General features: G+C 32.7%; 1 protein-coding gene across 1 annotated transcript in view; it reads left to right on the top strand.

Moving 5' to 3' along the window:
* The window catches only part of LOC114338766 (ornithine decarboxylase), a 200,129-nt gene that overhangs the window by 158,546 nt on the left and 14,558 nt on the right, over nucleotides 1-27,025 (top strand). The window contains exon 6 of the mRNA XM_050648681.1: nucleotides 24,537-24,770. Within this exon, the coding sequence (XP_050504638.1) occupies nucleotides 24,537-24,770 (234 nt within the window). The remainder of the gene's footprint in view (nucleotides 1-24,536; nucleotides 24,771-27,025) is intronic.

Genomic DNA, 27,025 nt, shown 5'->3' with positions numbered 1-27,025 from the left:
AAGAAAATGAAATTTAAGACAATTTAAAAAATTTAAATTTGCTTAAATTAAATTTTTTTTTTACCTTTAATTTGCTTAAATTAAATTTTGCTTAAATTAACACATGTTAAAATATAGAAAGTTTTATATGGATTACTATAAATTTCGATTTTTGTTGAAATGACGTATATTTTATTTTTCATTTGTTCCTAAAAGATTCGGTGGGGCCTCCTATTTATATCATAATTTTGATGCTATAAATACTATAATGCTAACTTGCTTAATTTTAATGCTATATACTGCTTTTATAGATTTTTTGATAGATATTCCTAAGTACTTTGAAAAATGTTTAGTAGCTATATTTAATTAATTGCATCGTTTTTCTGTTGTTTATACTTGAATATATTTAGATTTGAGTACTCGCTGAAGAAAAAAATATACATTCAATTACCTATATAACTTACTTTGTGTATATGTATACTAAAAGGTTTGTTAAATAAAATATTTATTTGATTTTATATTAGCTTTAATTTTGGTAATGACAACTTTTCTGAAAAAAACTTACTGTTTTTGAGTTATTTACAGAAAACTGTGTTAAAACATGCATTTTTTCACGAAAAATCGAAGTCTTGACCTCTATTAATTATAGATTTATTTGAATAACTTTATATAATAAATTTTATTTAAAATTAAACCCTCTATCGATTTCTGGGAGTATTTTTAACGAAATAATTTCCACCCCCGATAAGGGGGCATGGCATCCCCCCGCAGGGTAAAGCGCAAATTGGCACCATGTCACCTTTGTTTCTTGGGATATCTTCTAACTACTCACCTCACCAACTTTCATAAAGATCGATGGATGTTCAACGAAATCGGAGGTGAAAACCTTCAGTGACTGCACTAATAATTCTTTAAGTTCTGTGTTCGATTATATAATCTGGGCAACGTCATTTTCATTCACAGGTGATAAAAAAGGACTATATTGCAAGGTTTCTCTTTGGTGGTCGAGAAGAAGATTTTATTATTTTTTGAACATATGTCTCTCCAACTTTTGAAAAATATTCGTTGAATTCCTCAGCAATCTCATTAGTGTCGGTAATACTTTGGTTATTATTGCAGTAAGTATTTCTTTGCTATTTTGAGTAAGAACATTTTCACTATTATACATAGTTATTCACTATTTTCCACATATTTTTTCGACTTATTATATTTTATAATTTCCTCTTCTTCTTCTTCTTCTTCTTCATCTTCCTACTTTATAAATAGGCTCATGCCTGTTTTACTTTGGTTTTTAGCCTCAATTGACGTTGTGTGATGATCTTTTCCTCGGTCGTCCTAATGATCTTCTTCCAATTGGCGATTTGTCTCTTGTTATTCGTACTATTATATTTTCTGTTATTCTTTCTATGTAATGATTCCATTCTATTTTTTTTTTGTTCAAATGTTTAATTCCTCTATACCATATCTCGCTCATATTTCCTCACTTCTTACTCTATCTTTTAGAGTTTGGTTTGTTATTTTTCGTAAGACTTTCATTTCTGGTGTTTCCAGCAGTGTTTTTGTTTTGATCTGCTCTTGTTTCCACTGTGTACGTCATTTTCGGTCTTATTGTTTATTTATATATCCTGGTTTTCGTTTCCGTTGTGAGATATTTGTTTCTCCAGATTGTGTTGTTGAGACATCCTGCTGCTCTGTTCGCCATGTTCACTTGTTTTTGTACTTCTTCCACTTTTCCGAAGCTTGACCGTTTTATTTCCAAGTGTTCCGTTTTCATCACTTGTTCTATTATTTTGTTATCTATGACCAGTTTACATCGTCTCGGTTTCGCTGATATCACTATCGATTTAGTTTTCTCTGTTGTGATCACCATGTTGTATATGATCGCTGTGTCTTCAAATTCTTTAATTAATCTTTGTAGGTCATCTTCATTTTCGGCTGTTATTATGGCGTCGTCGGCGTAGTATATTATCTGTATTTCCTTTTCTCCCATTCTATATCCTCTTCTTTTTTAACTTAATTTATGATTTCATCCATTATCAAATTAAAAATTAATGGACTCAGCAAATCTCCTTGTCTAATGCCAGTTTCATACTTGATAGGTTGCGATAGTTTTCCTTTACATCTTACCATAGCTATGTTATATTTATATATATTTTTAATAGTTTTTATTAAATCCAGTGATATTCCCTTTTCATATAATAAATGTATCGCGTCTCGAATTCTCACTCTATCAAACGCTTTCTTCAAATCTATAAGGCAAATATTATATGCTGGTTTGTTGTATTCCAGCCACTTTTCTTTTATTTGTATTATTACAAAAACTACATCCGTGCATGATCTTCCTGTCCGAAATCCCTGCTGTTTATCTTGCAGAGTTATTCGTTCATTAATTTTTGTCGTTATTATTTTTGTTGTCAATTTGAGGGTTGTATTTATAAGATTTATTGCTCGATAATTATTATTGGGGTCTTTCTCATCTCCTTTCTTGAAGAACATCAACATGATCGCTCTCCTCCAATCATCTGATATTCTGTTCGTGGTGATTATTTTATGAATAAGAAGTTGCAGTTGTTGTACAAGGTAATCACCTCCATATTTTAAGAGTTCATTTGGTATTTGATCTTCTCTTAGCGACTTTATATTTTTTAATTTGTATATTTCTTGTTTCACAAATTTTTGGGAGATTTCAGTCTTTTCATCAGTTATTATATTTGGCTTTTCTGGTAAATTGTTTCTCTTACCAACTGATGAGTTTGATTTCTTATTATTTTATATTCTTCATCTGATTCATTCGTTTTTTCTGACTTACATTTAAGGGAAGCTTTCTTTTTTGATGATATTTTTTTCTTTAAAGTAATTTTTTTTTGTCGCCTTAATAAGCATGCTCAATTGTTTACACTCTATGTAAGCTTCCTTTTTTCTTTCTTTTTTCACAATTTATTTTTGTCTTTTGCACTAGTTCCTAGTTTATCAGAAAATAACAGAAAATAATATTGATTAGTCGAATAATTAGGCTTAAACTGTAAAGGTAATTTTCAATTTTAGTGTTGTCAATTGCGTCGAATACTATTGTTTGATTTTTTGAGGGAAAAACATTAGCGATTGGTTGTCTGGTTAGGGAAGACTAACTTTAAGGTTGTAAAGATAGTTGGTCTGGTGCAGAACTAGGTTGAGTTGAAGTAGATGAGGATGCCATGATGTGATATGACAAAATATTAATTAACTGGGACCAGAAAATACTGGCCTATTTATTAATTGTATATTATGTATTTCAAAGTCACCTCACATAACCTTACACGTGTTTATTGTTAAAATAAACATACTCGACCACTATAACGTTTTTAACTTTTGCAAAAAACAGTTAACTGTTCTGATAAGACTCTCACATACGTTTATTTGTTTCAGCTTGCTTATTTCATCGAAAATATTCAACTGTATTTGACAAATCTCGGTGAATCAGTCCGCATTACCATTTTGGTTTTACAATTGGTTGTGTGACTTGGCATCTTCTATAATTTGTTCCCCATTCGTTCCTGTTTTTGCTTGTGGTTACCCGTTCGCTAACTCCCATATTTCTTAAGGTCCTCGACTATCTGGTTCTCCCATCTGGTTTTGGGTCTTAATAGTGGTCTGCTTTTTACAGGTCTCCACTTGGTAATTTTCTTGATATCGGCTTCTGGACTTCTCCTTTCTATATGTCCCATCCATTTGGGTCGCTGTGCCCTGATCAATCTGACGATGTCTTCTTTCAAAAGTTATCTTACTTCATGGTTCATGAGTTTTCTAAATTCATTATTTTCCCTTGTTTAGTGGGCTTGCCATCCGCCGAATTATTTTCCTCTCTAGGATCCTCAATCTTGTTCCTCTTTCTGTGTCAGACACATTACTTCAGCACCATATGTGATTACTAGTCTAATTGTTGCTCCGTAAATTTTCAGTTTTGTATTCTGAGTAAGCTTCTTATCTTTGAAGAAGTTGTTGCATTTCCAGTAGGCTCTGTTTCCTGCCTGAAAGCTTTCGTTGATTACGATGTTTCTATCATTAGTTCCATTAACTGAGACCCCAAGATATTTAAAGTGTTCTACCTTTTCAAACTCATATTCACCAATATTTAAACTTATCATATTAACTGGATATTTTCTTGAGCGTAGTAAGTATTTTGTTTTGTTTTGATTTATTGCTAAACCCCTTTTGGATGCCTCCTTACATAACTTCGTAAATTCTTCCTTTAAACTAATTAGGTTTTTGCTAATTAGTGCTATGTCATCAGCATACGCCACAAGTTGCGACGTCGATGTTATAATTGTACCTTTTATTTCTGTAGCTCTTGTTGTTCCGTCTATAGCGACATTAAATAGTGGCGTTGATAGAGAGTCGCCTTGTCGTACTCCAGTTGCTATTTCCATATTTTTGGTGATTCCGTTATCGGTAATTATTGCTGCAGTCGATCCTTCCATTGTCATTTTCGTAAGCTTTATAAGTTTCATTGGGATATCTAGGTCTTTTATGTCTTCTTGACACAAAAAACAGTTGACGGTTCTGATAAGACTCTCACATACCTTTCTTCGTTTCAGCTTGCTTATTTCATTGAAAATATTCAACTGTATTTGACAAAAACAAATTTTATTATATTTAACCAAAACAAAATGAAAATTCCAAGTGTTGATGATCGGATCCAAGTTTTGGATGACCAATCGAACGTATGGACGGTCATCCGGGAAATCGTAAGTAACAAGAATCAGGATGATGCCTTTTACGTCTTGGATGTCGGAGATATCGTCAGGAAACATCAGGAATGGCTCGAAAAACTACCTCGAGTCAAGCCGCACTACGGTAAACAGTTTTGATTATTGTTTTATGATTTTCTTCCAGCGTCGGTATATTAGTCCAGACTCTGGACTAAAACAATTTAATTATTTACAAAGTGTTTATAAGGCTCTAGCTCGTAAACTAAAAGAGATAAAAAATTCAAATAAAATTTGTTCCTCAATAAAAAACAAAAAAAAAATGGCGTTTACTAAACTTAAATACAATAACTAGACCTCAAGATATTGTAAAATTAGTGCGTAATGCAAATTACAAATTGCAAAAGAAGTATTTTTCGAAGCTTTTCGAACCATAACTCGGTTTCTACCCATGCAAATGAGTTTTAGAAAGTCTCATTTTAAAGCTTGATTCATAGACTTTCAAACAAAGTTTGCTAAGTTATTTTATCTTTAATTGTGTTAAAGCTATACCCGTTTGAACTTAGTGTGAAATCGTATTCGCTGTGTTCAAGAACGGTTCAAGTAAGTACATGGAGAGGATACGAGAAACGATCGTGCGCGTATAGCGGACAAATCTGGCAACTTTCTTAAAATATATTTCTTAAATAATTCATATTGTTAATTGAAATTGTCAAATTGACGTATACTTCATACCTACTGTCATTGAAGAAAATGGGATTTCGCAAATTATGTGTTATAGGTACAGGGTTATTCACTATATTTTGACCCCCCTGTAAATTGCTTTATTTACAGAATTAGAAAAAAATGTAAAATACAAAAGTTATTCGATTTTTAAATTACGATTTTTTTACGTATATATCGTACTAGTGACGTCATCTATTTGGCGTGATGACGTAATCGACTATTTTTTTAAATGGTATATGGGTGGAGTGCTAGCTCATTTGAAAGTTTATTCAATTCCCTATTCAATAATATAAACATTAATATGATTAAGTATACAGGGTATCCAAAAAAATTTTTTTAAATTAAATTAATTGGCACAAAAAGAAGAATTTATGTAATTTATTTAATTCAAAATACATTCTGCTGCTGTCAGAAATCAGAAATAAATGTTTATTGAACAAATAAACATTACTTTTCACTTAAATTCAATGTTCAAGCTGCCACCCATCTGCCTCTTGGCAGTTTGAACATTAAATTTAAGCAAAAATCAATGTTTATTTGTGCAATAAACTTTTATTTATGTTTTGTAACAGCAGTAAAATGTATTTTAAATTAAATAAATTACATACATTCTTCTTTGTGTGTCAATTAATTTAATTCAAAAAATTTTTTTGGACACCCTGTATAATTAGTGATGTTAATGTTTATATAACTGAATAGGGAATTGAATAACCTTTCAAATGAGCTAGCACTCGACCCCTATTCCTATTTAAAAAAAAAATAGTCGATTACGTCATCACGCCCAAATGGATGACGTCACTAGTACGATATATATGTCAAAAAATCATAATTTAAAAATCAAATAACTTTTGTATTTTACATTTTTTTCTAATTCTGTAAATAAAGCAGTTTACAGGGGGTCAAAATATAGTGAATAACCCTGTAGGTTAGTGTTGCCCAAAATCGGTCTTGGTCGTGCAGTCTTGGTCTTGTTCTTGCGTTTTAGCAAGACCAAGACCAAGACCAAGACCGCCTTATTTTAGCAAGACCAAGACCAAGACTGACCGTGCAAGACTTGAGCAAGAACAAGACTAAGCCTGCGAGACTCTTGCGTCTTGCAGTTTGAGTGTCGTTTTATGGAATAATACAGGGTGTAACAAAAATACAGGTCATAAATTCAATCACATATTCTGGGACCAAAAATAGTTTGATTGAACCTAACTTACCTTAGTACAAATGTGCACATAAAAAAAGTTACAGCCCTTTGAATTTACAAAATGAAAATCGATTTTTTCCAATATATCGAAAACTATTGGAGATTTTTTATTGAAAATGAACATGTGGCATTCTTATGGCAGTAGTATCTTAAAAAAAAATTATACCTAGTGAAATTTAGACACCCCATAAAAATTTTATGGGGGTTTGGTTCCTTTAAACCCCCCCAAACTTTTGTGTACGTTTCAATTTGATTATTATTGTAGTACCATTAGTTAAACACAATGCTTTAAAAACTTCTTTGCCTCTTTGTACTTTTTCGAGAAGTTAGTATTTCTCGAGATATTTTGCATATTATTTGTCAAATCCACCACATATTTTTGTATATGGCAAGTACGATTATGGAGATATATGGATATTATTATTGTAGTACCATTACTTAAACACAATGCTTTAAAAACTTCTTTGCCTCTTGGTACTTTTTCGAGAAGTTAGTATTTGTCGAGATATTTTGCATATTATTTGTGAAATCCACCACATATTTTTGTATATGGCTAAGTACGATTATGGAGACTTGATAATAATAGGAAAATTTATTTATGATTTACATTTTTAGGTAAATTTTGAACCATATTAAAAAAGAAGTCACATCTCGATAAAATGTGCCTTATCGAAAAAAAAACAAAGAAGCAAAAAAGTTTTAAAAACACTGTGTTTAACTAATGGTATCGCAGTAATAGTTTAATTGGAACGTACACAACCATTTGGGAGGTTTAAAGGAACAAAAATCTCTACGTACACATATTAGAAAAGAAGCCCCAACTCGATAAAAACTGCCTTTTCGAAAAAATACTAAGAACCAAAAAAGTTTTAAAAATATTGAATTTAACTAATAGTACCACAATAATAATTTAATTGGAACGTACACAAAAGTTTGGCACAAAAGGGAACAAAACCCCCATAACATTTTTATGGGGTGCACAAATTTCACTATAATTTTTCTTTAAGATATTTCTGCCATAAAAATGCCACATGTCCATTTTCAATAAAAAATCTCTAATAGTTTTCGATATATGTATTGGAAAAAATCGATTTACATTTTGTAACTTCAAAGGGCTGTAACTTTTTTTATGTGCATATTTGTACCAAGGTAAGTTAGGTTCATTCGAACTATTTTTGGTCCTAGAATAGGTGATTTAATTTATGACCTGTATTTTTGTTACACCCTGTATATTATTTCGGATATATGCTTAGAGACTATGAGATACAAAAAAAATGTAACAAAAATTTGGAAAATTGGATTTATCCGCATTATGAACAATACGATGAACATACATACCGAATTAAAAGTATAAATACTTATTTATTGGATACGTACTCAGAGGTCATAATAAATTATTATACAATGTACCTAGAAATAAAATATTTCATTCTTTCCTAATATCAGACGACGCCTTCGCTCCGAAATTAATTACAATTGAGCAATTGTCTAGATTTTGAGAATAGCAACCTTTCATAAAATAATCGTCTTGTGTTGTGTGACGCCGACACAACAGTATAATATAATAAGGCATTGAAACTTTTAAAGAAGTATGTCGCCTAAAGTGATAGAAATATAATACGAATAGCATATCGAGTGTTACGCACAACCACTCAATTGTTTTTCCTTATCCATATCGTAAAGACTAAACGTTCTACTTATAAACTGTTTGCAAGGTGTGCAATTAGATATTAGATCAATCGGCCAAACAAAGGTTTTTGCTGAAAAGGCACTAGATAAGATAATGCCTGGCTACCCTGTATAGTCCATTCACGCACGGTAAAATGTTAAATACAAAACCTTCAAATTTCAAAAAAAGAGATATTATTATATAAAAAGAGATATTGGCCGATGTGTGATTTTGCCATTGTTTTTTATTGTTAATGAAGAACTTTGGGCGATCGGGCTGCATTAAAGTTTTTTTTTAATGAAATAAACAAATTACTTATCGACAACTGATGAATAAAGTTTAAACTTCAGTTTAGACACTTCTAGATTTCGAAAATAATATTTTTTACTTGTGTTTTTGAGCCTTGAAAATCGTCATTTTTCGATTTTTTCAGTTTTAAATTGTTTATAACTCGGAAACGAATAACTTTAGACAAAAACTACAAAATACCTTTTTTGTTCCATATGATTCAAAGAACCTAAAATAAGTCTGCCAGGGCTGAAACAATTGATTTTTATAATTTGTTTAATTTTTTTTTAAATAAATATAGAAATAACTCAGAAATTACGGCATTTCGGTATAGAAAATATTACATGAAAATTAATTAGTAGTTATTATGGTTGAAAGTTTAAAAATATACAGGGTGTTCTATTACAAATACGAAAGTTCATTATATTTTCAAAAAAACGAAAGATCTGACAACAATGTGTAATTACCACTATAATGTCGGCCGCATTAGAAGACCTTTACCCACCATATTCTATAAAAATCGTTCAAGTCGTTTCCGAGATATTTGAGGCGTTTCCTACATAAAACTCACTCTGTACAGTAGGAAAAATGAAAGAATACCCATGAACGAACATATAAAACACACCGTATTTTCCTGTCACCGTGTCAGACAAAAAATTGGCCAGCGCAAGTACATGTAATAATTATTGTTACATGCACTTGAACTGGACAATTTTCTTTGTGGCACGGTGACAGGAAAATACAGCGTGTTTTATATGTTCGTTCATGGGTATTCTTTCATTTTTCCGACTGTATAAATGTTATTTAATTAAACTGCGTGTATTACTTTGTATTAACTCTTATTAAAAAAGTCAATCTTAAAATTTTCACCTAATAGCAAACAAAAATTATCAACTAATAATAGTGTCAAAGCTATTGCGTACTGTGCTGTAATTTAATTTGTATTTTTTTAAATTTTTTATTTGAATAAATGGCAAATTGTAGAACTCTTTTATTCCATTTCATTTCATATACCTAATGTGAGAGTCCATCAATCCATTTCTAGATAGATAATGTTCTTTAAAATACAGTCAATTTTATGTCATTTATTTGTTTTTTTGTGTTTTCACCATGTTTAGCACATGTCAGGTTATTAAATGCAAACGTTTATTAAGAAACAGACTAACTCCCGTGGGACATGGTAGATAGCCCAGTTAGTTAGAGTATAGGCAGGGATAGTTTAGATCGTGGGCTCAAACCCACCTAATGTGAGTTGTTTATTAAAAAATAGCAATATGCTAGTGGGTAACTGCGAGACTTGCAAGACTCTTGCTGCAAGACAAAGACCAAGACCAAGACTGGGAGTGCAATACCAAGACCAAGACCAAGACCAGGTGTACTGGTGCAAGAACAAGACTAAGACTGTCCAAGTCTCGTCTTGGTCTTGCATTTGGGCAACACTACTGTAGGTACATTGTAAAAATTATATGTTGCTCGAAAATATTGATATGATATGCAATTATTAAATTGAATTTATTTATGGTATTTTGCTTCTAGTACAATGTTTACCTTTTAATAACATAACCTCAATCTTACTTTTTCTTCTTATTCTTTTTTGGGCTATGGTCTTGACAATTATCTAGTAACCAGAACTAATATAATTGGCCAATATAACTAAAAGTGCTAAAAATGTTGCTGAGCTATGAAACCAGGTGTCGCTCTTCCGAACTTGCACGGTCCGAATTAGGATCTTGAAAAATGAAAAATTAAGATAACGTATACATATTACAAATAACCAAAAAGTTTCTTTTGAATGAGATATTTGAAATTAAACATCACACTAAATTTTTTATTGCCCCTGGAACTTATTAAAATAAACGTTATAGAAGTTTTCAAAGACTTTCGGCCCTCGGTAATAATGCAGTCTTTCATTCTGCGTTTAAATTTTTGAAAAATACTTATTAGTTTTCTCAGGATTCGAAAAAAATTAATACATTTAAACACATTGGCGTGAAATTTTGCGTCTACGTCCTTAATTTCTATGCTATTTATTCTATCTCTTCTTGTTACTCTGCAGTTTCTCCTTTTAGGAATTCCATCTCTGTTGCTCTTATGTTGTTTATGGTTTTCTTATTTATTGTTCAAGTTTCACACCCATAAGTGCGGTTACTTCTTGTCATGATATCGCACAGCTCAAATAGTGTCACAACTAAAAAAAAAAAAAAAATTAAAAACGGGTTTATTGCACCAACAGTTTAATAAAACTACAAATTCCTATCTCAAAAATTGTTACGTCTATGGCTCAAGTATTTATCGCTAGATGATACTAGTGTCATTATAATATGGTTAACCAAAATCAACGATGCCCCAAACATATTATACAGTGTCATATTATATCGACTTGTGCATGTGCAAGGTATTTGTCCATCTAAAATCTGTAAAAAGCGTCGTTTGTTGAGTTAAGACGTTATAATATGTGACTACTTTATTCAAAACAATCTGCGAATATGCTCAAGGAAAGTAACATATTTATTTTTCTTTTTGCAGTATTTTTCGACGAAAATTTTGTTTTATTTAATGTTGTTACTTACATTTAAAGTTAAATCATTAATAATTATAACTCTGTTAAATAATGATATTATATTCTGTACGGCAAGAGCCACTTTTAATAAATAATATTTCGGAAATTTTTCGAAATTTTATCTATATAGTGTCACAACTCAAAAAATATTTTTAGCAGAATTAATACGCTATTTTGTAGATCTTCAAAAATCACTAAATTTTAACTCACTAAAATAGTTATTGTTCTAATTTTAATAGTTTTTGAATTAAATCCGGAAAAGTTCTAGCACAAATTACAAACGTCGTTTTCTTTATATTTTGCTTTTTTGACTTATGACACTCTTTTAGCGGAGGTGCGATATTATAAACAAATTATTGTACAAATGTTTTAAGAAAATTATGACTTCAAACGGGTATAACTTTAATACAAATAAATATAAAGTAATTTAACAATCTTCGTTTGAAAGTCTATGAATTGAGCTTTAAAATGAAACTTTGTAAAGCTTCTTTGCATGCGTAGAAGCCGAGTTACGACCGAAAAAGCTTCGAAAAATACTTATTTTGCAATTTGAAATTTGCATCACGCTCTAATTTTACAATATCCTGAGTTCTAATTATTATATTTAAATTTAGTAAACGCCATTTTTTGGTTTTCATTAATTCAAATTAATACTTATTAATAATAGTACATTGTTTACCGGGTAGGAAAAGCTTAACATTCCTGGACGACTGTGAAGATTGCTAAGTCGAGGCGCAAGCCGAGACTTAGCAACACAGAGTCCAGGAATGTGGCTTTTCCTACGAGGTAAACATACTATTTTTCCGCAAATCGTTTAAAATTCGACAGATATTGATTGATTTAAAAAAAACGCGATAATTTTATTCCCAAATAAATGGTGCTTTGAAATTCCTAATAAAATTACTTGGGTTACTATGGAAACGTATTGAGGTTGAATTGTCAAACTTGACGCTTATAAATTTAATTTATGTAGAACACTAACAACTGTACGGAAATATCATTTCCTTACAGTAAGGAAATGACATTTCCTTACAGTAAGGAAGTCCTGACTTTTTCTTCAAGAAATTTTGACAGGAATGTCAAAATTTCCTGGCGATTTGCGGAAAAGGTTATTTTTGTGAAATCCTGTTTTTATCTTTTATTTTACTAGCTAGAGTCTTATAAATAAACAATTAAATTGTTTGTACTTAACAATTTTTTGACAGGTAGTGTTAACAAAATGAATCAGGGATACACAACATGCCCCGCTAACTCTAATAAAAAGCATGTAATCGTATTTATTTTCCTTCCATTTAGTCAGAGGCGCTGATGTCGGCATTGTGATTGGTGGAACATGACTTTTGACAAATCCTGCGCTATCTGTGAATCTGTAATCTGTGTTCGTGTTCGTTCGTTCGTTGTCGTTCACTTATTTTATATGGTCGGTTATGTGATGTGTTTGGTGTTTGTGTTTGTGTCACCATAAAAAGCTGATATTCAGTCGTGTTTTTTGATATTTTTGTTATTTCATAATCGAGTACCTTTTTAAAGGTAAGTTTTTCTGATTGTAGGTACTGTTTATCCAACAGTTTTAAAATACACATTTTATTTCGCGTTTTGTTGTTGGGTCTAATGGCCGATCAGCTGTTGTGTGCAGCCGATAAATTCAACAAATAAACATATATTTAATCGAAATTAAATACTCATATTTCTATGTAAAATGTCACATTATTGTATAAATAAATAATTAAGAAACAAAAGTTGTTTGTGTTTTACCTTTATTGTCCACTTGAATAAAATAATATTAAATATTGGAAGTACCGTATGGAGGCTATGGTGTACCTAGCGTGGAGGCTAGATAACGCTACCCTTCCTATCCAATCAACAGCAAGAACGTTTAAAATTTCACACCTATCATGTCGAAGCTACAGACCACTTATGTGGAGGCCAGATTTGTAGTATCCTTCCAATTTTCCAGGTGCTGAAATACGTGACATATTTTTTGAAGGGTAAGATCGCGTTCTACCAAATCACACAACACTTTTTTCTATGATACACAATGGGTAAACGAACCATGAGAATACTTTGCTACGCAGATGAGATGCAATCTTAATAGCCGAAAACAAGGATTGCTTACAACGCCTACTACAAAAATTTAAAATAACCGCCGAAAAGTATAACTTGACACTATCCACAGAGAAAACCCAATCGATGGTAATATCCAAGAACCCAATTAGATGTAAATTAGTAGTGGACATCCATATAATCGAACTGGTAATGGATTGTAGATACTTGTGTGTGGAAATATCTAGCGACAGGCATCTGTAGCAAGAAACAAAACAGCAGGCAACGAAAGCAACGAGAATATCTGGTTTCCTGAGGGATATAATCTGGCGGAATAAATATATGAGCACCGAAAGCAAAGTCCGCATTTATAAGACATGTGTTAGACCTGTACTGACATACGCAGCTGAGACAAGGACCGAGACAACAAAGACCAAACAAATAATGAAAACAACAGAGATGAAAACCCTAACTAAGATCCATAAGAGGTGTCACACTCGGAGATAGAATACGAAGAGAAGACAAATTGAGAGAGCTAGGCGTTCAAGACGTAGTTAGATGGACAAGAGCACGACGAAGCATGTGGAGAGACCACGTAGATCGGATGGACCCTGAACGTATGGCGAAATGGGCGAAGACACAGAAGCCCAACACCAAGCGACCCATAAGAAGACCCAATGAGATGAGGACCAGAAAAACGATGGCACGGTTGCTGGAGCTCCGGATCGCAGCAGAGACTGTAGCAGAAAAAACAGGACATAGTCCTTTTAAAAGAAGATGAAGAAGAAGAAAAAGAAGAAGAAGAAAAAGAAGAAAAAGAAGAGATTTTTGACCACTCGTATCAAATTCAACCCTCGAAATTCTTAATAAGCAGGCAAAAATACCTAATAAATACTTGGGTTTTGTCCATCAGAATTGGAAAGACCACGGTGACCTCTATTTGGCGCCTAGACTTATAAGGAATGTTGGAGATTACTGCAGCAAATATTTCTCTAATATCTGCTGTGCTTAGTTGTTTTATGTTTATTATGCAATCTGTAATAACATATATAACAATAGGCACATTTTATCTATAAATTAGTGACATGAAGGGAAAACATGAAGATTGTGATCTCTATAGGATTAATATTAAATGACTGTACCTATGTACATATCCTAACTTAGCTATAGGTACTAGAATTGTAACAGTATTAATTTTAGTGCGTTAAATCTAATGGTATTTGTCTCTTTATCGTTTTGTTTCTTGACTGTTATCTAATGCCGCATTTATACTCAGCTATTGCCACTGCTGCTGCCGTTGACGGAAATATTGCCCGAAATACGATATCAACGCGAGTGAGGTGTTCACATCAGTTCCTCGCCAATGTCCCCACAACTCATTCCGAACGACTCACAAGAAAGGAATGTGACAACAACATCGTCTTGCTCCCTTACTCACTTGCCGCTTTGCCGGCGGCAAGCCCGCCTTTGACTTCTCTCCTTTAACTTCCGCCACTAGAACCGACTCTTTGGGTATGTAGGTGCAATGGCAGTAGCATGACGAGTAACAGCGCGAGTGAGCTATTTACACATTCACGCTGCCCACTTCCCTGTCCAATTCCCTGTCGAACAGGGCTGAGTATAAATCCGGTATAACAAATTAATTGCAAGGACGTTCGCGTGGATTTCAAGACGTACGATGTATTTTTCACTTAACTACTCCACTCTCACTTCACTGACGGTTTTCGTCTCCAGATCACTGTAAATATTCCTGCTAGTAACAAACCACGGAGCATCGATTATTGAACGTAACAACTTCTACTGGAGTCTCTCAATTATTGATATATTCGACTTGGATGCTGTCTCCCAGAGTTGCAGATCATATGTCCAGACTAATTTGAATACTGTATTGCAGACGTCTTGTCATGAGCTAGACTTACTCTCTAGAAGCCAATAGTTCTTATTAAATTCCATGCCCAGTTGTTTTCGTTTGTTCCATATATGGGTTCTCCAGGTTAATCCTCTGTCCAAGTGCATACCCACGTATTTTACAGAGGCAACAGAGGGAATTACCTTATTATTAATAATTGTTACTGTTGGTGATTCACTGTGACATTTTGTAAAAACAATATGGTTTGATTTTTGTCCATTTAATTTAATTCTCCAATTAAGTTCCCATGCATTTATTTGATATAAGGCTCTCTGGAGTTTTGCAGCAGCTTCGACAGGATTTTTGTGTACTGCTAGGATTGTAGTGTTGTCCGCAAAGATGGTGGTCGTTGTATCATGATTTGTGGGTAAGTTGGCAGTGTAAACCAGATACAGTTGTGCTCCCAGAACGATTCCTTGCGGTACCCCTGATCTGATGTGATTTAGTATTTTATATGTTGACTCGAACTTCACTCAAAAATATCTTTCTGGTAAATACGATTTCAGAAGTGTATACAGTTCCTCTGGTAAGTTCTTTTTCAGTTTATACAACAGTCCGTGATGCCAAACTTTATAAAAAATCTGGCTAACATCGAGGAATGCTGCTGAATATTAACTTTTTTCTTCAAATGTTTTATTTATAACGTTGACCACTCTGTCAGCTTGTTCGACGGTACCATGATCTCTCTTAAAGCCGAATTTGTGGTCGGGTATCAAAATTCTGTCTGTTAATATTTTTAAGAGTCTTTTTTCTATTATTTTTTTATATTTACACCTTCTATAGGATTGATAATGGTGCTTTTTTTAGAATCTTAAACTTCTGCGACTATTTTTTTGCTTAGATTGGAGTTTTTTCGAAGTAGGTCTGTTTGTAGTATTTTCATAATGAAAAAGTATATCATATACCTTAAGAGGAAACAGTAGCGATCAACAGGTAGCGAAAACGCGTTCCAAGATTGCGGCTGTAATTTTGAATATTTTTTCGAGATATTTGGCACACGTATTCGTAATATAATAAAGAATGGCGGTACAGAGCCCAATTTGAAAAATATGTTAATACGTGGAAATTACTCTCTAATTAAATACAATATTAAAAAACGAGCCTGTACCGCCATTAAGAAGAACAAAAAAATACACTTCCTTCAAATAAACTTTTTTATCCGATGCCTAGATTTTGTGTCATTTTGGAACTACTAAAATTTTTTATTTCATTAGTAGTTCCAAAATGACACAAAATCTAGGCATCGGATAAAAAAGTTTATTCGAAGAAAGAGTATTTTTTTGTTCTTCTTAATGGCGGTACAGGCTCGTCTTTTTAATATTGTATTTAATTAGAGAGTAATTTCCACGTATTAATATATTTTTCAAATTGGGCTCTGTACCGCCATTCTTTATTATATTACGAATAAGTGTGCCAAATATCTCGAAAAAATATTCTAAATTACAGCCGCAATCTTGGAACGCGTTTTCGCTACCTGTTGATCGCTACTGTATCACCTTAACATATTATATTCTTTCTATTCCATTGATCAAATTTTTCTTATGCAAAAATTTAATTTTCAGCTGTCAAATGCAACGATAGCCTTACAGTTCTTGAAACTCTCAACGCCTTGGGAACTAACTTCGACTGCGCTTCAAAGGGCGAGATTAACAAAGTACTCAGCATGGGTGTGGAGCCCGAAAGAATCATCTTTGCCAATCCCGCCAAACCTTCCAGTCATATCAGACATGCTGCAGCTACTGGTGTTAACACTATGACATTCGACAGTGACACTGAATTGCACAAAGTTAAGAGTCTCTTTCCTGAAGCGAAGTAAGTTGCACATTTGTTTTTTTAGGTTTTTTGTGAGTAAATATATCAGTAACGATAACAATAGCACCAAGAACAAACCAATCTTAAACGTTTATAGAAAAAAAAAACAGAAATTGAGCAGAAAAAATAAGAGTAGTTTACTGATGTTTATGTTTTTATGGTGTTTTATGTTTCCTTCCTTTTTAGGTTAGTAATTCGCATTCGTTGCGATGCCACTGATGTCCAATGTCAACTGGGAAACAAATTTGGTTGTGATCCTATCACTGAGGCTCCGGAACTTCTTCGAATCGCCAGATCCCTTGACTTGGACGTCGTCGGTGTGTCTTTCCACGTAGGCTCCGGATGTCGTGAACCGCCAGCTTACCGTAGGGCTATTTCAGCCGCAAGGGACATATTTGATTTTGCCGAAACCTTGGGCTACAACTTTTCTTTACTTGACATCGGAGGAGGATATCTTGGTGGAAAAGGAACTAACATCCATCAGGTTTGTCAAATTTGTTTAACATTGCAATAACAATTCTAACAATTCTTGTACGAATAAGTATGTACATATGTGAAATTGTTAGTAATTTCAGAATTTTGCGTGGACTGTATGTTTTAGGGTATGTTTGCTGGTTTAAATGGGAATTTATATGGATTTGTATCAACAGACAATATTATAAATAAGTTTATAACACTCTTACCAGGGCTTCTTCTTCAAACTTTCCACTTCTCGCGGTTTTTACACACGTGGATCAGTTCGGAAGTTCGCTCGCGTTTTGGTTAAACAGGTGTATGAGGTCACTCACGTTTTGACGAATCAAATTAGAAATGATTAGCAATAATTATAAAGACACCTGGTGTGGAAGCCCTCCTGTATGCCGATGACCTCGTAATAAGGGCATCAAGTAGCAGTCTGAAAGTGCTTGAGGGAGAAATGAACCAGGCTCTGAAAAATCTAGAAAAATGGCCAGATAAAAACTGCCTAACTGTCAGTACAACCAAAACTGTATATCAAGTATTTACCCTTTCAACAAAACAGACTGCTCTCAAGCTGACATTCAAAGGAGTCGATCTGTAATGACAGGATGTAACAAAATACCTGGGGGTGTACATAGATAAGAAAATGACGTGGAAATCTCAAATCGACGACACTGCAGAGAAAGCCACAAAGAGATGTCGACTGCTCAAACGTCTCACAGCAACAAAGTGGGGCGCCACGCAAGATGTCTTTGTAGCAACATACAAAACCTATGTCCGGCCGATATTAGAATATGGGAGTGACGCTACAATAACTGCGAGTACAAACACCACCTCCAAGCTAGAAGTCGCCCAGAACACTGCCCTTCGCGTCATCACCGGTGCTCCAAAATCAACACCGATTACATCAATGGAAGCCCAGACCGGTATTGAAGCAAAAAAATTTAGAGGCAAACAATAATCTTCTGTGTTCTAGGTCCATTTGGACAGACTCTGCCAAGATTTCCAAATTTGGTGTAGACTTCATGCACCCTAAACATATCTTAAGTCCCTCAAAAAATACTGCATTGAGTTTGTTGTTACATTTCTGTGATATTGGGTTAAATAGGAAGGAACCATAATCGAGGTGAGATCTGATCAAGGCATTAAAAACCATTAAGGGCCGGTTGTTCGAACGCTAATCAACAATGATCACTATCAAATATTTAATTACTGTCACCAAAATTGTCAATGTCAACTTTTATTGGGTTGCTGAAAACATAATTGATTAAAATTATGAGATTAGTTAATCAATTAACATAACAATTATTAACATAATTGATTAAGTAATTTCATATTATGTTTTCAGCAACCCAAACAAAGTTGACAGTGACAGTTGGTGACAGTAATTAAATATTTGATAATGATCATTGTTGATTAGCTTTCGAACAACCGGCCCTAAGAGTGTTCGTGGGTCAGCTCCCCACCAGACTCTATATATTGCACGTAGGATGTTAATATTTTTCTTTGCCTTGAGTATAATATTGTCAACATGTAATTCCCATGATAGATGCTTTTGAAAAATTATGCCTAGAAATTTCACTTCGTTTTTTAGAGGAATGGTTGTGTTGTTGATTTTGATTTCTGTTAGATTATCTCTTCGCCTACCCTTTGTGAACCATACAGCTTCACATTTGTCTTTGGACAATGACAAGTCATGTTCTGCAAGCCAGTGTAATGTGTTTTCCAATTCTTTGTTTATTTTACTTGCCATGCTTTGGATATCATATCCCTTAATATACAAAACCAAGTCGTCTGCATATCCACATATTTTAACTTCATTAGTGATAATACAAAACAATTCTGCTATATAAATATTAAACAAAAGGTACTTAAGGGAGAACCTTGAGGTAGCCCCTTAGTTGCCATGAAAGGTCCTAAAAAGTCACCATCATTAGATCTTGAATATAAAAGTCTGTTCTGTAAAATTTTGAACACAATAGTATTTATTGCAGATGGAATATTTTGAAGTTTTAGTTTGCTATAAAGTTTGTATATATTGACATTATCATACGCTGCTTTGATATCAAGAAAGATGGCCAAAACCGATTGGGAGGATTCAAAGGCTTCCACAATTGTGGAATGAAGGAGGGTCAAGTTGTCAGCAGTGCCTCTACCTTTTCTAAACCCTGTCTGATGGTTGGTGAATGAACAGTTATGTTCTAAGGATCAATCTAGGCTAGGCGATTGTTGATTAATATTTCTAATGTTTTGAGCACACATGAGGATAAAACTATTGATCTGAAACTACTGGCTAAGAGTGGATTTTTGTGTGGCTTTAAGATATTTATAACCTTATGGTTTTTTCAATCTTCAGGCAGGTTGTCACCATTTAGACAATTATTGTAGATGTTCAACAGAAAATGTTTAGCTTCTAGTGGTAGATGTTTTATCATAAGGTAAGGAATGTCGTCCATACCTGGTGCCGAATTTTTTTTATTATTTACAGCATTGTTAAGTTCCCAGATTGTAAAAGGTGAAACTTGCTCGTTTATATCATCAAGCTCAAAATTTGGATCAATAAAAACTGCAGACATGTTCTGTAGAATTTCTGTTTTAATGTTATCTGCGGGGTTATGAAATGTCTGGCCGTAATTTTTGTTATTTGAGAATTTTTTAACTTTATTCCAAACATAGGTAGTGTTAGATTCCTTATTTAATGATTCACAGAAATTTATGAATTTATTTCTTTTTTTAATTCTGAGGTTTCGTTTAGTTTGAGCGATTATACGTTTAGCGGTTATATAGTTCTCTAAGAAAACATATTGTTTAAAGTTTTGAATTGCCTGTTTGTGGCTTTTAATCCAAAGTGAACATTCTTCATCCCACCACGGGTTTGAAGGTTTACCCTGTGTTCTACAGTTTTTATAGGGAATTGAGTTATCTGCTACTTGATTAACTACCTCCAAAAACACATTGTAATTGGAGTTTACCGGTAAATCAAGCATTCCTGTTATCATTCCAGTGTGGAATGTATCCCAGTCTGCTCTTTTGATATTTCTCATTTTGTATGTTTGTGTATAGATGCTATCATTTTTGTTAAACTCACAGTTGTTTATTATGACAAAGGTGGGGAAGTGGTTGCTATTTCCACAATCTTGTATGACACCCCAAGTAGAGCATAGAGCCATATTATTACTTGCTATGGCTAGATGTACAGCGCTAAGATTATTATTAGGAGGTTGAAACAATGTTGCTGACCCATCATTTAGGATAATTAGTTCTTTATCAAAAATAAAATCATAAATGTTTTTTCCTCCCTTATTGGTAGGACATTTATCCCATAGGGGATGGTGAGAGTTCAGATCACCTAGTATAATTAAGTTTTATGTAGGTATGTTTTCTATTATTGAGCTAAAGAAAGGAAGAGTTATGGCATTATTTGTATTAAAGTAAATGTTTATTATGTATAAGTTAGCAATTTTTGTTGTTATGTATTGGATTTGGTCTGAGTTGTACTTCTGAATTGTAGAAAAAATAATAGATTTCTTGATACAAGTAGCTACTCCACCATAACCGTCATATATATCCTGTCTGACAACATTATAATACTTTAAAGAAAAATTAAAATCTTGTTTAAGCCAAGTTTCATTAATAGCAATTATGTCAGGGTCTTCTTTAAAAATTAAGTTCGTTAAGTTTTCCCTGTTTGATTTGATACTTCTAATATTCCACTGAACAATTTTTAATTTCTTTTTTGAATTCATGATTATGTGATTTGATATCTGTTTAATTAACTAAAATCAGAATCAGATTTATCCTCTTGGTCCATATAGGACTCCACGTTTAATCGGGAAAATAAATGGTTTTTAAGTAAATTTAAGTTTTCTGATGATGTATTACTTATACAATTTAGGCCAATTAAAATTGAGTTTAAAAAGTCATTTGAAGAAAAGGTATCAATATTTTGAAAGTTTGGCGATGCACTGGATTGCCACGCTTGATTGGAGTTTTGTGATAAATTAGCTAAGGTTCTTGATTTGAAAGGTTTCGAACGAGAAAATGAGCTAGTAGGGTTAGAAGTTGGCTTTTCTGGTCTTAATTGCTGTGTATATGTATTCTTTTCATTTGGTTGCTTATCTTGACGTTTCTACACGACTCTCCGTTTGTTGTCGGAGTTTAGAACCACCTGTTGAAAGGAACGTTTTACTGTAGATGATCTAAAATTGTTTGTTCTTCGTTGCGATGGTTCTATGGTATTAAAATTATTTGTACTGGTACTTGAAGTATTTTCTAATGGCCTCTTATTTTTAAAATTTGGAAAATCTCTCGGGTTATAAATAAATTTATTGTTTGAGATGTATGATATCGGAATAGCTTCACTTGCCTCAAAAAATGTCAAATTTTCATACGCCATGAGTTCTTTAATATTCTTTTGCCTTGTATATTCTGGGCAGCTCTTGACAATAGATTTGTGAGAGTCCTTGCAGTAAAAACATTTTGTCATGCATACGTCTTCATGTTTGTTTTCCCCGCAATTGAAACATCTTTCTTTCCCTTTACAGTTTGTTTTTGTGTGGCCAAATCTAAGACAGTTATAACACTGCGTCACTGGGGCAATATATGTATCCAATAGTCTTGGTATGCCATAAAAAAACACAGTTTTGGGCATAAGAACGCCTCGAAATGTAAATAGTGTAGTACCTGTGGGTTCATAAGAACTTACTCCATCTTTAATTACTCTTCTATATAATCTTTTTATATGTAAAATTTCAATGTCATTTCCTGTATCGCAACACCGAAGAAGTTCTTTTTCATCAATATCTGTATCAATCTGTCTGACGATACCTTTGCAGGTAACGAAGTTAAAAGGTATATATATATATATATATATATATATATATATATATATATATATATATATATATATATATATATATATATATATATATATATCCTTTAAATAACAGCTGACTTTTTAGATGAAAATGGGGTTGAAGTTTCATTTTCACCAAAATTAAAGATAAAACACCTAAAGACCAATTATCTAACATAATCTACTGTATTCCTTGTGGAAGTTGTAATAAACAATACATCGGCCAATCGTCTAGACACCTAAAAAGCCGTATAACTTCACACAAAAGTGACAGTAGATTATACCCTGATAGATGTTCCCTTGCAAAACACGTACATGATGAACAACATATAATGAACTACAACGAAACAAAAATACTTGCAATAGAAAATAATCTTAACAAAAGACTATTCCTCGAGATGGCATTTATCAGTCAAACAGATAATTTAATAAATAAGAAATTAGACGTCGAACATCTAAGTGAAATTTATGCTTATTTATTACAATTAGAAAAATAACATCAAATTTATAACACATTTTTAATATATAATTAACATAATAAAAAATAATATTAAATTTCTAAACTAAAAGACAACCGATATGTTAAATTTCAATTAAATAAACCTTTATGATATTAGCGATATATAACTAAACTATTTTTCTACATAAAACACTTAATAACATTCAATATTTAATATGTCTAGTACTTCACCTGATTGACATTAATCAACTTCAAATAAAATTTTCATTCTTGTCAATATAAAACTAATTTCAATTAATCCTATTACATAATTAACTAAATTTAACCCACATTTTATCAAAATTGCAGTATCTCGATGTCATCTAAATATCTTACTACCATCAACCTCAATTAGGTAAGATAAAAATTGTAAAAAACCATACTATAAAATTGTACCATTTTTTAAATATTGTAGCTTTCGTCTGATGATGCTGATGAAAATCAGCGAAATATAACGTTTTGTTAAACAGAGTACCACTTGGTTTTATTCAGCTGGATACCCAATAAACTTCAACCCCATTTTTATATATATATATATATATATATATATATATATATATATATATATATCTTGTATCCCTTATTTAGAAGTTAAGTGTTCTTAAGTAGCATGTTAGCCGAGTGAAAATTTACAAATTCAACTGAAACTCTATTGAGCCCTTTACTATCTATTTTTTTAACGTCATTAAGTGTGAGGTTGAATATATCTCGAGCTATTTTAATTGTATTGAATGTGCCGATTTTGAGATTAGGTATATTTGTAGATTCAAGATATACTACAAAAGGTCCATGATTTTTTTCGGAGTAGGTATTAACTTTTTTTTCTTCCTGAGAATTATTGTCGGAAGTCTGATTTTGATTTTCTCGGAATTATTAATCATTGCAATTTTAGCCGGAGAAGAAGTGTCAGGATAAGGGGGGCTGAGCCCCCCTTTTCCTCACTCATTGTAAGAAAAAACTAGTCAATGAAGTATTAATAACTAGAAAGCAAAAAGAAATAAAAAGAGCAAGCCAAATAGCAAAACGATGGTGAAAGTTTCCAACCTCCTATGTCAATTTTTGGATATTTTGTTTTGTTACCCTAAATTAAGGAGAAATGAATGTATTTTTACCGTTTACAAGCTCCTATGTCGTTATTTTATATACGGCAATCTATAAACCAATTTATGAAATAACGACATAGGTCTTGTAAACAGTAAAAATACATATTCTGTTTAATTAAGGGCCGGTTGTTAGAACTCTAATCAAAAATGAACATTATCAAATATTTAATTACTGTCACAACTGTCACTGTCAACTTTGATTGGGTTGCTGAAAACATAATTATTGATTACAATTATGAAATTAGTTAATCAATTATGTTAATAATTGTTATGTTAATTGATTAACTAATCTCATAATTATAATCAATTATGTTTTCAGCAACCCAACCAAAGTTGACATTGACAGTTGGTGACAGTAATTAAATATTTGATAGTGATCATTGTTGATTAGCGTTCGAACAACCGGCCCTTAGGGTAACAAAACAAAATAGCAAAAAATTGACATAGGAGGTTGGGAACTTTCAACATCGATAAAAGAAAGCCGCTTGAAAAAAAATATAAGCAAATGCTCAACTTACCTATATGCAAATACTTAAGCAACAACACCGGAAGTTGTTAGCTAGGTTTAGACCCTAAACTAGTGGCAAACTTTAACTGCTGCAAAACAGAAGCTGTTCACACCTCGAAAGCGTTAATGTCAAGTTTAGAAATATTAAATTTTTGGAAAATATTTCTTAAATTTAAAATACGCGGTCTGACGTTTGGTATTTTTCTTGACAATGACTTTAAAGTTGTTGTTTATTTTTATTTTCAGATCGCTGAAATTGTCAATCTCGCACTTGACAATTACTTCCCCGATCCGTCAATTGATGTAATAGCTGAACCTGGTCGCTTCTATGTAAGCTCTGCCTTCACTTTGGTGTGCAATATCCATTCAATTAGAAACGTCAACAAAATCAACGATGATGGTGGAAATTATGTACAGCGCATGTATTACATCAACGATGGAGCTTACGGCAGTTTCAATTGCGTCTTGAGCGATCATCAGGTAAAATATTACCTTTGTTTAAAAAAGAATAGTTTGCCAACGCAATGATAGACAGTCACAAGGTGTCACCACCATTTTTGTCAGGGTCGCAATGTCACGTGTAACTACGATAAATCCAAAATGCGTACACACCAAGTTGGATACGATCCTATTCATAACACACCAACTCACATACAAGAAAAATAAATTTATGGAAGAATATAATTAGAAAATTAATTAAAGATTAAGTATTTTATATGGGAAATAAGCCACAATTTTACTAAAAAATGAATTTATTAACGTTTCGAAGCCCAAATCGGGTTTCGTTGTCAAAATACAAAATACTATTGATAAATTCATTTTTTAGTAAAATTGTGGCTTATTTCCCATAGAAAATACTTAATTATAAAAATGCCACAAGGAAATAGCTTCAGAACAACATGGATTAAAGATGTCATGCTACTATGCATTATACACATTAGAGCATGACATCATTAATTCAATTCAATGAATGCGAGTTGGTGTGTTATGAATAGGATCGTATCCAACTTGGTGTCTATTCATTTTGGATTTATCGTAGTTACGTGTGACGTTGAGACCCTGACAGAAATGGTGGTGACATCTGATGACTGTCTCAATTGGACTCAAACAAATCGAGGGTATACAAGCAGATTGCACTAAGTCAAAAATCACTGTTTTGAGAAAATCAAGTTTTAGTAAAATTTTTAACATAAATCAAAATTACACAAAAAGTATTACTTTTAGTTTAATTCTATTACTTGTATAGAAATGTAATGGTATTTTGAAGAATGTGGTATATTACAACAACAGTTATTGTTTTTGGTTAATTAGTAATTATTTTTTTAATAAATAATGAACTGACTTAGTGCATTCTGCTTGTTCGTAATGTTACTATTTTACACAAGTAGACACACAACTAATCCCATTTTAATGTTAATTTTAGTTGTGTGAATTTTACCATTATAATGTTTTATCCTATAATCTTAGACAACTAGAATTTCGGCATTAACACCCTCCGTGGCTCAGTGGTAAGAGCGCCTGCCTTTGGATCGAAAAAATCCGAAAGGTTGTGGGTTCGAATCTCACCAGGGTCAGAAATTTTTCATTTATTATAAATTAATAAATGAATATAGTTTCTGTCCTTGTGGGATCGGTATTCACCGGAGGGACCGCAGACGTTCGGATACAATTAGCGTCTCTTTGCAAAGACAATGACGTCGACTTTGCAAAGTAACAAGACACTTACTCAACATAAACACTACTCATGACACTAATACTCATGTTGTGACTGGCTGAATGACAATAAAGTCCATGCCATTAAAAAAATTCGGCATTAAAAAATCCTCTTGAAAAATAAAAATAAAAAAGAAAAATAGAAATTTTCAGAAATTTAATTACTAGATACAAAAAATACAAAAAGCAAATAGATGATTAGTCTTCTTTATCTAGACCAGGGCATTTAGAATTTTTAAATACTGCACATAGAAACTTGTAACTTTTTGAATTGTGTTCAAGATGATGGCAGAAAAAAATCTACAATAGAAAAATTGATAAAAATGCATAAATACTTGCATTTTAAAAGTGCAAAGAATGCATCCAAAGGTGCATAAACATATCCAAATAAGTGTATTGCGGGTCAGTTTTTGTCACTGGATGGTTCTTTTGTCGCTAACGCCATCAGAACCGACCACCGGAGCACATGGTGCCCAGGCTCACTGCTAAGGCACATGATCGAGAGTTTCGTGAAGATGATGTGCCTTAGCAGTGACACTGCGCCCTAGGTACGCCGAGGGTCGGTGTTGATGGCGAATTCGTATTCAGCGACCCCAAAAGCCCCCGAGTGACAAAATCTGGTCCTTAATTATCTTGACATGTCTATGCACTTTTGGATACATTTTATGCAGTTTAAAGTGCAATTATACATTTCCATTCATTTTTCTATTGTAGACTTTTTCCCGACATCATCCTGAACACTGTTTACTTTCTCTTAAAAAGGTTTTTCTTTTTTTCATACATTAAACTTTTGATTAAACCTAACGATAGGTATACAGATTGTACCACCAGAATGTTCTAAGTCAAAGTTAATAGTGTTGTATGTTCGGTTTTCGCAAAAATAGTACAAGCAGACTGCATTAAGAGTACTTAATGCATTCTGCTAGTAAATGAAACAATCAAACTGACTTAGTATTAATTTTTTTTCTGTTATTATAATAAGTACGACTTAGTGTGTCTTTGCAGTATATAGAGCATACCTT

Source organism: Diabrotica virgifera, chromosome 4, assembly GCF_917563875.1.
Source record: "Diabrotica virgifera virgifera chromosome 4, PGI_DIABVI_V3a".
In the NCBI taxonomy this organism is placed as follows: Eukaryota; Metazoa; Arthropoda; class Insecta; order Coleoptera; family Chrysomelidae; genus Diabrotica; species Diabrotica virgifera.
The sequence above is the reverse complement of the archived record's forward strand: the minus strand, read 5'-3'. Positions and strand labels throughout refer to the sequence as shown.